Below are 13,345 nucleotides of genomic sequence, written 5' to 3'. Positions count from 1 at the left end.
GAAATTCATTTTATTAATGTAATATGTAAACCAATATATCCAAAATATTACCATTTCAATATGTAATCAATACGAAAAATAAGGCAATATTTTACATTCTTTTTGTTGTTGTTCTACCAAGTCTTTTGAACTCCAGTGTGCATTTTACATCTATTGCCCATCCCAATTGGACCACCCACATGCAATAAAGAGCCCCATGTGGTTAGCGCCCACCTGTACTGGACAGGGCAGTGTTGGACTGAAGCTCCAAAAACTCGATAGTCGTAAAAACACCTCTTTATAAAAGGAAACGCTTTTCATGGGAATAAAAAACTAACTTAATTTCAAGTTTTCCAGTAATCCATAAGCTACCTCTTTATATTTGGTTTTAATAGCGCTACGGAAGCAAGTATATCTTTTCCTCTTGTTCAAGGCAGCAAACTCTTTGGGATAAATGTCTATACCAGAACATATTGTTCAAAATGGAACCTCAAGCCAGTCTTTACCAAGAGCCATATTTATAAAGGAAAATTTAACAAATGCATGCACAGGCAATTGTTGTTACTATAGGATCTGATAGTTTGGTCTATTTTTTTCCCCACTTATTTGAACAGATAATTAGTAGGTTGTGTTGTTCCTTTAATTAATTAATTATTACCAAAGAGCTAAACACTTCCCTTCTAAATTCTACTTTTTCACAATGTTATATAAACAAACTACTACTAATTAGGAGTAGAGTTTGATGCTGTTGTGATGACACTGGTGCCAGAAGCCTAAGCATGCCTCCTCTCCACGGGGTGGGCTCTACCCCCGAGCGACGACAGCAGGTGTCCAAGCACCACCTGGGGGCGGCACCAGCACCCATCCTCCCAGCGCTGAGCTGGCCAGTCCCTAGTCTGGGGGCCTCCGTGGTCCTCCCTCCTCTCTCCCCACCGCCGCGTTCCTCAGATGACTCGGACGCGCTCACCCGGAACCCTGCCCACCAGTAACCAGGAGGATCAGGGCGTGGCCGCTGGCCAATCACATCGGCGTTTGTTCCTCTCTGTGGGGTGGGAGGCGGCTAGGAAAAGGGGAACAGAAGTTCCCTTCTCACAAGACTATCCAGGGTTTCTGATGTCAGTTGGAGTTGTTATTTACCCAGGTTCCCAAATGAAAAAATCGATAATCTCAGAGGGGTGAGGTGCCAGACAGTTCGTTCGGAGAAAAACGATGATATATATAACCTCCCCAGAGAACTGAAGCCGACTGCTCTGTGTTTCCTCATGGGACAAAGTAAGACCTGGAAATGGGAAATATACCGCTCCGTGATAAAAGCATGCCTGAGATCTGTCACTCTGGAACTGCGTAACCAAGATCTTTAAATAAAATGCTTCTAAAATAATATTATTGATCTGCAGCGCTTACACCAATGGTGCAGTCAAGGAAGTTAAAGCATAAATTATTGGGATTTCTTTCCAATTGTACTTTTTCTCCAACCCAATCGCCCTTCAAAAGTTTTTTTTTTTAATGAGGAAAGAAGAAAAGGAATTTTAAAAACCTAAAAATAAAAAAAGAGCTACAAATCTTTTTCTTTAAAGTACTGTGTTGCATTAAATCCTGTTCTTGCATACGTTTTCCCTTCCTAAGTTCTGTCAATTTATTTTCCAATATTCCATTTGCATCAAGGATAAGTATTCACTGACTGAAAAAGGCAATTTTAAATACACCTGGACACAACTAAAAGAACTACTCTAAATGTTGTTGTTACTGATCTAACATGGTCTAGTACTGGGCTAGGAAGACAAATGGGAGATAATTTGCCCATTTCCCTGACGTTTACACAGGCTGACTAAATTAGCAAGGGGAAGAAGGTCTAGAAGAGTGTGAAGCCTGACTGGGTGACACAGCGTGGCCAGCACTGGTTTACTAAGAAGGATAACTGGCATGTGACCACTGTTAAGGGAGACGGCCTGGGGATGTGGATCAGCCCTGATTGCTCCGCGTGTGTCTCCACAGCCCACCTGGCTCTACATTGCATGAGGCTCTACAACAAAAACCAACCTCTTTGTTTCAAGGGACATGTGTGAGCGTTTCTCTTTCCCCTCACCTGAAAGCAATAGTACTTAGAATTCTGATTTAAAGGAACCAACTACAAAAAAAAAAAAAAAAATTATAAGGTAATGGGGAGAATCTGTCTGGGTATGTGATATTAAGGAATTACTTTTAATATCTTGGTTGTGATATTATTGTGGTTATGTTTAAAAAGAGTCCTTGCCATTGTTGGCAGTTCCTCAAAACATTAAACAGAGAATTATCATGACCCAGCAATCCCATGCCTTGGTAAATACCCAAAGCAATTGAAAGCAGAGACTCAGATACTCGGACATCATGCTCATAGCAGCATTATTCACAATAGCCAAACAGTGGACACAACCCAAGTGGCCATCAACAGATGAATGTATATAATGGTATATTCATCAACAGATAAATGGTATATAAATGCAATGGAATATTATTCGGTTGTTAAAAGGAATGAAGTTCTGAGACATGCTACAACATGGATGAACCTTGAAAGCACTGTGCTAAGTGAAATAAACCAGACACAAAACTACCAACATTGTATTACGTGAGGTATCTAGAATAGACAAATTCATAGAGACAGAAGCTAATACAGAGGTTACCAGGGGCTGGGGGTTGGGAGGAATGGGCAGTTATTGCTTAATGGGAACAGAGATTCTCTCTGGGTTGATGAAAAAGTTCTGGATATAGTGGGGATGGTTACACATCATTATTGAATGTACTAAATGCCACAGAATTTTACACTTAAAAATGGTTAAAATGGTAAATTTTAACTTGGGTATATTTTACCACAATAAAAAAAAGAGAGAAAAGAACCCTTACTTTTAGAAATACATTTTGAAGCATTTATGGATAAAATGATATCAGGTTTTGCTTTAAAATAATCTGGTAAGGTAGGAGGAAAAGGTTAGGAAAGCACAGAAAAAATAAAATTGGCCATTTGTTGATGATCATTAAAATTGGTTGATGGGCACATGGGGCTACATTTTGTTATTCATTCCGCTTTGGTGTGTGTTTGAAACTTTATAAGTTTTTAAAAAGAAAACCTAGTAATCATGGGAGAGGGAAAATGAGCTCTCTCCAGAGCTTTTCTGAGAAAGCTATTTTACCTCTTCACAACTCACCCATTATCCAGAACACATCACCTGCCATTCAACGTTAACACCAAGGAGAAAGGGCACCTCCATCCTCATACTTTTTTTTTTTTTTTTTTAAGACTACAACCTTAGTCTCTCTCTCTCTCTCCCTCTCTCTCTCTCTCTCTCTCTCTCTCTCCCCCTCCCTCCCTCCCTCCCTCCCCCCGCCTTCTCTCTGCCTCAAGATAGATTTAGCTTTTGATGATCTCCAAGAAATAACATCCTTTAGGATATTGAAAGTGACAAGAAAAAGCCTATAAAATCCTACAGTTTACATTCTAAGTTGGAAGACATTACTGTATTCTGGATCTGTGGGTTAACAGCGCATAAAGAAGCAAACACTCTTGGTAAGAATTTAATTTAGCTTAGGAAGGAAGGGATGCCTTATAAGACAAACTGGTGGCTGGGCAGCAATTTCATGGGGTGGGCAGAGAAGGAAGATTTAAAAAAAGACAATTCATCATCTCTAAATTGCTCCCTCTCAAAAACTCAAAAACTTTAAAAAATGCTTTAAAATCCCTTTTTTTAAAAATCATCCTTTTACCCAGCAATCCCAATTTTAGGAATGTATGCTAACAAAATAATTGGTCAAGTACACAGAGGTGTGTGCACTGATGTTTATCACATCTTTGTTTTTAATAATAATGATAATAAACAGAAAAGCCCAAATGTCCATCACTAGATGGTTAAAATATTGAATATACATATAATGGAACTATAGGCAACCTTTAAAAATGCTGATGTCTGAGATATGCTGTTAAGTAAAACAACAGGTTTCAAAACAGATTAATACAATCATATCTTAAAAGTGCTTAAAAAGTATATTGTAAGAATAAAAGAGCTTGGAATATACTATAAAATGTTAACAGTGTTATTTTCTGGTTAGTAAAATTTAAAGTAATTTTTATCTTCATGCTTTTTTTCTGTGTGGTCTGATTTTTTTTCCAGTGGGCATGCAGTACAATAGGATTCCAAAAAAACTATTTCCTTTAAGAGGATAACAGTAAAGCCATGATATCCAAAGTTGGACGGAGGTCAAGGTGACAAATCCAGGCAAATAACCCTGACAGCCAAGGAACTCAGCATGTTTCAATTCTCCAAAACGACTGGTTGTACTGAGCAACTGTTGTGTTCCAGGTACTGCTCCAGGCCTTCAAGATGGAAATAAATGGGACACGTTTCCTTCCCTCAAGGGGTTTTCAGTCTAAGAAAAGTCTCTTCAGTCTAAGAGGAGAGAACATATATACCCAAATAAGTGAAATACAGTACTGGGGGAGTTCAGACGGGAGTTGTGCAGGGTACAGTGGGTGCAGAGGAGGAGGTGGCTATTCTCACTGGCCAGGGGGAGGAGAGGGTCAGAAAAAGTTTCAGAGGAGGCACTATACAATGAGCTGCTAAAGGTGAATGGATGCTTGCCATGCAGAAAGGATTTAAGGGCGGCCATCCCAGGCATGTGTGTGAGGAGCTGGGTGGAGGGGTGGGTCTGGGGAGGAATCAAGCAGCCTAGTCTTTTAGGGGCACAGAAGTATAAATGGAACATGGGGTTAGGGGATAACGCTAGAGAGGTAAGCAAGCCCAGAGCACAGAGGGCCTCAAATGCCCCAGAGGCATTCTGGTTCCAACCTGAGAGCATCAGGGAAAGGGTTTGGGCTTCCCCAAGATTATTAGTCTGACAGCAGTGTGGAGCACTAACCAGTAGCGAGTCTAGTACCAGTTTCTCTTTTCTGAATGCCTGCAATAGGCCAGGCCCTGGGCTCTACACTCCATGTGCATTAGCTCGCTTAAACATCACAACAATGCTATAAAGTGGAGGATGTTATTATCCCTGTTTCACAGGTAAGGAAACAGAACAAACAGCGTGGTTTTGCAATTTGCCCAAGTTCATACAGCTAAGAAATGGCAAAACCAGGGAAGTTCATCCTGGCTGGGTGACTCATGCCCAGGTTTGGTGCTGGGGAGGTAATACCAGGCATCTACCACTTCATTCTCTCCCCAGAACTCTGTAATATGTGCAAATAATCACAAGTTCAACTCCATTCCTACTGAAAGGAACTTGGTTGATGTGCAGCAAATGGGTTAAGGCTTAAGCCACAGTGAAAAAACCTGGAAGAAGTAAGGTGAAATTGGATCTGTCGAGGGGCTATTTTTTACACTCAAGAGAAACCATTAGGGAGTAGGGAGTTTTGTTTTTGCTTTTTAATAAGTAGACACAGGTGAGAAATCTGAGGCAGGGACTAAAGGGAAACCAAAGATCAGGGGAAAGAGCCAAGAATGAAAACCACTGTCATTAACTAGGGGGTGGGGGTGGGGGTTGAACTAGAAAAGCACAGACTGAGGCAGAGGGAAATCTAGTGATATATAAGGTATTTAAGGACTTGATTTCAGGCAGGGATCAGGGAAAAAAGGAACCTTCAATCAAGAACTCTTTATTAAGCAACTATACAACTAAAGTAGACAAAGACATTTAACAAGAATGAAAAAGGCTCCTGACCCTGAGACACTTATAATTTACTTGAGGAGGAGGTGTGTGTGTGTGTGTGTATCTGCATTGTAGTAGTGTGTGGTAGGCAGAATAATTGCTCCCCAAAAGATGCCCATGTCCTAATCCCCAGGAACTTTCAATGGTAATATTACATACATAATAGTAAAAAGGGAATCTGCACATGGAATTAAAGTTGCTAATCAGCTGACCTTAAAATAGGGGGTTTATGAGTGTCTCTCTGTTGCTCAGATGTGGCTCTCTCTCTACCTAAGCCACCTTGGCGGGTGATCTCACTGCCCTCCCCCCTACGTGGGACCTGACTCTCAGGGGTGTAAATCTCCCTGGCAACACAGGATATGACTCCAGGAGATGAATCTGGACCCAGCATCATGGGACTGAGAACATCTTCTTGACTAAAAGGGGGATGGAAAATGAAACGAAATGGAGCTTCAGTGGCTGAGAGATTTCAAATGGAGTCGAGAGGTCACTCTGGTAGGCATTCTTATGCACTATATAGATAACACTTTAGGTTTTAATATATTGGAATAGCTAGAAGTAAATACCTGAAACTACCAAACTCCAACCTAGTAGCCTTGACTCTTAAAGACGACTGTATAACAGTGTAGCCTACAGTGGGTGACAGTGTGATTGTGAAAACCCTGTGGATCGCACTCCCTTTATCCAGTGTATGGATGGATGAGTAGAAAAATGGGGACAAAAACTAAATGAAAAATAGGGTGGATGGGGGGGGTGATCTGGGTGGTTTTTTTTGTTTGTTTGTTTGTTTTATTCCGATTCTGATTCTCTCTGGTGTAAGGAAAATGTTCAAAAATAGATTGTGGTGATGAATACACAACTATAAGATGGTACTGTGAACAGCTGATTGTACACCATGGATGATTGTATGGTATGTGAATATTTCTCAATAAAATTGAATTTAAAAAAATATTTATATATGGGGGTTTATCTTCGACTCAATGTAATTGCACAGGCCCTTAACAGCAGAAGCAGGAGGCAAAAGAGTCAGTGAAAGCGACATGCTAGGGAAGAGGCAGGAGAGATTTGAAGCATGAGGGGAACTTGACCTGCAGTTGCTGGCTTTGAAGACAGGAAAGGGGTCATGTGGCTAAGAACTAAAGGTGGCCTCTAGAAGCTGAGAACGGCTCCCAGCTGACAGCCAGCAAGCAAGGAAAAAGGGACCACAGTCTGACAACCACAAGGAACTGAATTCTGCTACAAACCTGAGTGGGCAAGGCAACGGATTCTCCCTAGACCTTCCAGAAAGGAACACAGTCCTGCCACAAACTGACTTTAGCCTTATGAGAGTCTAAGCAGAGAAACCAGTCAAGCCACACTTGATCTATAGAAACTGTGAGATAATAAATGCGTATTGTTTTAAGCTGCTAAATTTGTGGTAATTTGTTATAGCAGCAATAGAAAAATAATACAAGATATTTATGTGACTCTAGACATTTGTCAAAATTCAGAAACTGCACACCAAAAGAGTGATTTTACTATATATAAATTTTAAAATAAATTTTTTTAAATGTTCTTGCTTCTAAAGAGCATTTCTTTGGGGGAAAAAAAAAGTTCTAGGGTCTGGCCATAATTCTTTACTTCTTCTGACCTTAATCTCCAGAATAACTCAGACTTGGAATTTAGCCTGTGTCCTTGTCCCTCCCTTTCCTGCCCACCCACTTTGGCTCTAACACAAGTCAGAACTCACAGTGCCTCAGGAGGAGAAAAGACCTGCTTTCCAGGATGGTGAACAAGAGGAAAGCTCAACAACAGGAAAGTGAAGTGTAAAAGTCCATTTCAAAGGACTCTTCTGGGAACTTTCCAAGTCATAGAGTTACCATCAAAACCAATAGCAGAGCCCAAAGTAATGGGTGACTCACCAGGGTTTTTAGCAGCTAATGGAGAAGTAGTCCAAGAAATGCTGTAAATCCAATATTTTTTTTCCGATGAATTAATATGTTATGGGAGGAAGTCTCTTTTCTAATCCACTAGCATTTGGAAAGCATGCAGTTCTTTCCAAACTAGAAATAGCACTGAAGTGTAGCACATGCTATCTTACCAAGCCTGCTCAGAGGAACAGTATTTCTCTTTAAAATTGTTTTTGACTACTAACCACAGTTGACAACCAATTAAAAGTTCACTAAATAAGTTATATATACCAAAGTCAGTATTTCCAGAACAAAGAGAACAATAAATATTTATTAGGTGTCTTCTGTTGCCAACACCATGGGAAATACAAAGAAGCACATAGATGGCTTACAATGTCATTAGACATATGATCAATAATAATAAAAAGCAAAAAAAGTATGAGATGCTATCCAAAATAAATACTACAGGAGTTCAAAGTAGGGAGACGGGCCATCAGAGAAAGGAAGCTTTGCAAGGGGGCTGAAAAAAAAAATCAGGAATGGTGATGATTGTAGGGACATTTTCTTAAGAGAAATCTAGAAACTCCACCTGCAAAATCTCCTTCTTAGCATACACCTCCATAAGAATTGAACAGTCCTTTAAAGAAAATAAGTGACTTCAACTTTTGGTGGAGGTTTCAATACAAAGTATCTCTGGGCTTTCGAATTTGGGCTAACAGCTAACTCCACCAAAAGGCATTCTTTTCTTGTCTCTTGGGAATGAACGTGATTGTCATTTCTGTATGCTTCTGGACTTCTTTTGTCAACCCCACAGTATGTACCCCTGGAGACCCACAAGCAGTTTTCTACCTACAATTGAACCACATCATCTGATTCCAACTCAATTGACCTGGGGACCATTCTACTCTAAAGCGTGATACAGGGTGCCAGAGCCATCACTTCCTTTAGTGGCACATTATTTATTAGGAATGAGAAAGGTCCTAGCTCATGCCAACCCAAGTCCCAACATCCTTTAGCATCTTGCAGTCTTCTGCTCTGTACCCACATTCACCAAAAGACATGTAAAAGAATGTTCAGAGCAGCAATAGCCATATTAGCCCCAAAGTGAACAATTATTCAAATATTCCCCAGCAGTTAAGGGATAAATGAATTATGGTATATTCATATAATGGAATGCTATAGAAGAATGAGAATGAATGAGCTGTTGCTGCATGCTACAACATGGATGAATTTGACATGCATAATATTGAGTGCAAGAAGTCATATAAAAAAGAGAACATACTATATGGGTCCATGTATATAAAGTTAAAAAAAACAAACAAACAAAAAAAAAAACTAATCCATAGCATTACAAGTCACAATAATGGTTACCCTGAGGTGGGAGGATGTGGTGACTTAAAATGAGGCAGTAGGGGAGCTTCTGGTGTCCTGGAAATATTCTGTTTCTTAATCTGAGATGTGGTTTCAAGGGGGCATTTTCTTTGTGAAGATTCATGTATACGGTATACTTACAACACTTGGGTATATGAAGGTTTTACATCACTAAGAAGTTTATCTAAAAAAGACAAACCCTGAAAACTGTCCATGTTTTAAAGGATTATACAAATCACTTTACAGTTAGAGCAACACATATTCAAATCCACAGGTTTTTGTTTAAATTTATTTTATGTGATGACTTCGCATCAACGTATTCAGTCAATAGCAAATATATATTTAGATGGGAAGATAACATACACTTATATTAATATTAAAGAAAGATAAGCCTAAGAGTAAGGATCTCTGCTTTGAAAATAGATCAAAGATTTATTACTCCACCTCATCTGTCCTGATATTTTGTTCTATTAGAAGAAAGAGGAAGAGAAAAAGAAAAACAAAGAAAAGAAAACTTCTCCAGGCTCTTCTTTAAAACCTCTGGAGGAAAAATATATAAATAAATAAAATAGAGTCACCAAGGACATGTTCAAGTGCTGCACGATTATTTGTTAAAAATTTGTTACCAGCCAAGGGGCAAGTACCAGGTGTCCCCAGCAACTCTCACTCCATCTAAACCTCAGCCTGGCTCAGAAAGAGCAGATTAGACAATAGGCAGACTGGGGCTGAGAACTGTCACCCAAACAAACCACTCTCTGCCCCAGGTGCTGGCTATGGATATGTCATGAGCCCGAATCTGCCATTAATTGTAGAATTTCTCTCCTCATCAATAATTGTGGCATACATCTTCTCTGCAAGTAAACACTAGGCAGAGATAAAATCCCTCTTCCCTGGCCTCACAGGTCAGCTCTCCAAACGAAAGCCCACCCACTTAGCACTTGGTGTTCATGGTTCCCTAATGACTGTGAAAATGGGGAGGGGAGAATGGGTCATCAAGGGGGCTGCCTTTCTAAGGGAAGTTTAGGATGAAGCCCCCAGGCCAAAGCCTTGCCTCGTTCCGGCGCAAGGAGAGCGCCCGCCTACTGGTACCGTAGTACCTACTGGTCCCCGGGGCCCTTCTCGGGGACTGCGGCAAACAGCCTCGGCCAAGATGCTGGCGAGCGCCTGGCGCCGGGCCAACCTCTACCTCTGGTGCTCAGAGACAGCTCAGGCCGACACCCGCGAGCCCTCAGTCAATTGTCACCTGTCAATCACTTGACCTAAATACACCCGCCACTGGGGGAGTTGGGGAGGGGGTGATTAGGAGGAGCATGCTCAGTAGTGGGGATGACATCACTTAATCAATGCTGGGACGGGAAGGCTGCATCAGCAGCCTCGAGCGGGCTGCCAGGAACGTGTCAGCGGGGACCTGGAGGCTCCCATTAACTCGGTCCCTCCCCACGCAGCTCGCGTACAAAGGGGGCACCGGCAGCCCCACGCTATGGACCGCGTAGGGGTCAGGGATGCCGACAAGACTGACATATTCCTTTAAAAACTAAAAATCAATGGTATCCCCTCCCCCACCCAGAGCCCCGCAGCTGAGAGAGCTAAATCCAGGACCCGGACCGGGGCCAGTGGGGAGGTGTGGGGGACAGGAATAGGGAGGGAGGTGGAGCAGGGTGGTTAAGAGGGAAGGAACCCCTAACCACACAGGTAACTTCCGGTCTTGGCACAGACGGGCTATTTGGCTGTGCTCTTGCCCCCCAAGCTCCATACATGGGAACCCGGCCTCCCCTCCACCCAGTGAGAAGCACATTCAAGGGTCTGTGGAAACAAAGTGGGGCCGCCCCAGTGGGGCGGGGTCAAACCTGGATCCACGTCCAGGGAGCCTGGGTTGACTGGAAGCTGAAGGAGAAACACCGGACCTCCGGGGACACCAGGGCCACCAGCGCCCCCCGCCCACCCTAGCTTTGCGCGAGCTGAGCAAGGTGAAACACAGCGGGAAGCCGCGTCTACACGGCCACGGAGGCTCAGAGCCGAGGCCTGGATTTTTCCAGTATTCTTTTCTTCTTTTTTTTTGGCTAAGGTCGGGAGAAGATGCAAAGTGTTCGATAAATCGAACAGACGCCTAGAAGCATTTGTAGGTTGCAGAACTCATACTTTCGGGAACCCAGGCGCCCCGACATGAGAGTACCTAGAACACGCTACCCATGCAGCGTGGCCAGGGCGGGGAACAATAGGCCCACCCGGGCCCCCACCCCGCGAACAATGGCGGCGCCCAGCCTTTCCTCGCCCCCCCGCACCCACCCACCCATGCCACCCGGGACGCGCCCCACACCCACAGCCGACCCTCCTCCTGCCCTGGAGGAAACTATGGGGTTGGGAGGGGGTCTCTCCTCGCGCCCACCCGGGGCGGGGGTGCAGAGTGGGGAGCCCGGCGCGGATGTCCGAAGGGGCGGCCCGAGCATCTACGCTCAATCCGGGGCGTCGGGGCGCGGGGCTGCGGCACGAAGCGGGAAGGGAGGCCAAACGCCCCTGCCACTTACCCCGATCACCACGGTCTCGTCGCCTTTAAATTTGGGGATGAATTTGTCCCCGCGGAGGATCTCCGCCTCATTGAGGGGCCGGAACCGGCACATCACTTTGATGCTGCATTCGGCTGGATCCGCCATCTCGGCCGGCGGCAGGGAGGGGGCGCGGGGATGGGTGAGGGGCCGGGGCTCGGCACCACGCGGAAGGAGGCCGCAAAACGCACTGCCCGCAGCGAGGCCGCCTCCCGCAGCCTCCAACGACGCTTCTCAGCAGATCATCGCGAACTCAGTCGGCTGGGCAGCTCCCGCCGCTCCGAGACCGAGAAGGTGGGCCCCCTACCAGCCCCCGGCGCCGCCAGCTGCAGCCCTGCTCTGCCCTGCGCCACGGGCCCACCTGCCCGCGACCACGCGGCGGGCAGACTAGGCGATGCACAGGGAGCGAGCCTCGCAGGGCTCAGACCTCCCGGGCTCCTGCGCGCTCAGCCATCCTGCTTCAGCACCAGCGCGCTCGGCCGCCTCCCAGGCCCGCCCCTCTGCCTGGCTCCCCGCCCCGCCGCCGGCCCGGGGACGGTGACGTCACTGCGGAGACCCGCCCCGCCCCCGCCCGGCTCTGCGCTCCAGCCAAGCATCTCGGGACTTGTAGTCGCTCTATCTGCAGGTGGAAGGACAAGGATGCTCGCAGTTAGCTTTCGGTGACAGGATCGTGCACCAAGTGTGATCTCCGAGACCCTTCAGGTCTGGTCTAGCTGCCCAAACCAAGAACGGGATGGGAGGTCATATCCAGTATTCCCGGTTAAAATTTCTGCAGATAACCAGATCTATATCCATCTCTTACTGCTTATCCTGAACCCAAAGGAGAACCACTTAGTAAGACAGTGTCCAATCAGTACAAGTATTGAGCATTTTCTTTGTTCTGAACAAAGAGTTGTGAGTAAATCAGGGTGGAGGGATGAGATTTGCCATGGATATTGGAAACCAGCTAAAACTGGAAACCAGTTATGCCTATACATAGAAAGGATTTTTGGGTCAGGGGCTCCGTTAATATCTGAAGGAAGTTACGTAAAGTTTCCACAGCAAAACATAAAATAAAATACCCTTAAACAGCCACATGATTTTCATGCTTTTTTGGAAGTTTCCAGGATAACTGAAGCCTGCCTGTGACTCCTAGGTTAAGATACTCTCAGATACTATTAATTATAGTTCAGATTATAGAATTCCACATAGATTCCTACTTAGGATTCTTCAGAATAAACAGAATCTGTATGAGATCAAGTCCAAAGTCCTTTACAGGATACACCCAGACCCCCATGATCAGATTTTTGCCTACTTATTTAGCCTCATCTCTTGCCACTTCTTGCCTCTTACACTCTGGCAAATACCAAACTATGTGTAGCTTCCTCCATTTAAGACATTACCTCTTGCTTCTGATACTTTGTTTAAGCCGTTTGCTATCCTGAAGTCCCTCCACCCATTCGTGCCCATTACTAAGTGTTATCCCCCCAAAAGACATGTTCACACCCTAACTCCCAGCCCTGTGGATGTGCCTTTGTTTGTAAATAGGGTCTTTGAGGATGTGATTAATTAAAATGGGGCCAATATGGCAGGTGTCCTATAAGAAGGGAAGAGGAGTCACTAATACAGGCACAGGGGAGAAGACCATGTAATGACTGAGGCAGAGATTGAAGTGCTGTAGTTTTAAGTCATCCAATTTGTGGTCGTTTAAACTAAGACATTAGTAAATGTGTCAGGGTTCTTGTGGTGGAAAGCAATAGAAATGCCACTGGAGCCAATGAGGCAAAGAGGGGGTTTACCATAAGGATACAGATTTATCTTGCTTATTCAAGATATGATTGAACAACTGAGCCAGGGGAAAGGCAGGCCGCCAGGACCCTCCTCTCCACCTCTGCTCCCTGTTCTCTCTTC

General features: G+C 44.3%; 1 protein-coding gene across 1 annotated transcript in view; it reads right to left on the bottom strand.

The window, feature by feature from the left end:
- Positions 1-11,954, bottom strand: part of KIF5C (kinesin family member 5C) — a 161,726-nt gene extending 149,772 nt beyond the window's left edge. Inside the window, exon 1 of the mRNA XM_037849932.1 lies at positions 11,438-11,954. Coding sequence (XP_037705860.1) covers positions 11,438-11,563 — 126 coding nt within the window. The 5' untranslated portion in view covers positions 11,564-11,954. The remainder of the gene's footprint in view (positions 1-11,437) is intronic.
- Positions 11,955-13,345: the final 1,391 nt, after the last annotated feature.

Source organism: Choloepus didactylus, chromosome 9 (genome assembly GCF_015220235.1).
Source record: "Choloepus didactylus isolate mChoDid1 chromosome 9, mChoDid1.pri, whole genome shotgun sequence".
Classification (NCBI taxonomy): Eukaryota; Metazoa; Chordata; class Mammalia; order Pilosa; family Megalonychidae; genus Choloepus; species Choloepus didactylus.
This window is presented reverse-complemented; position numbering and strand designations above follow the sequence as displayed.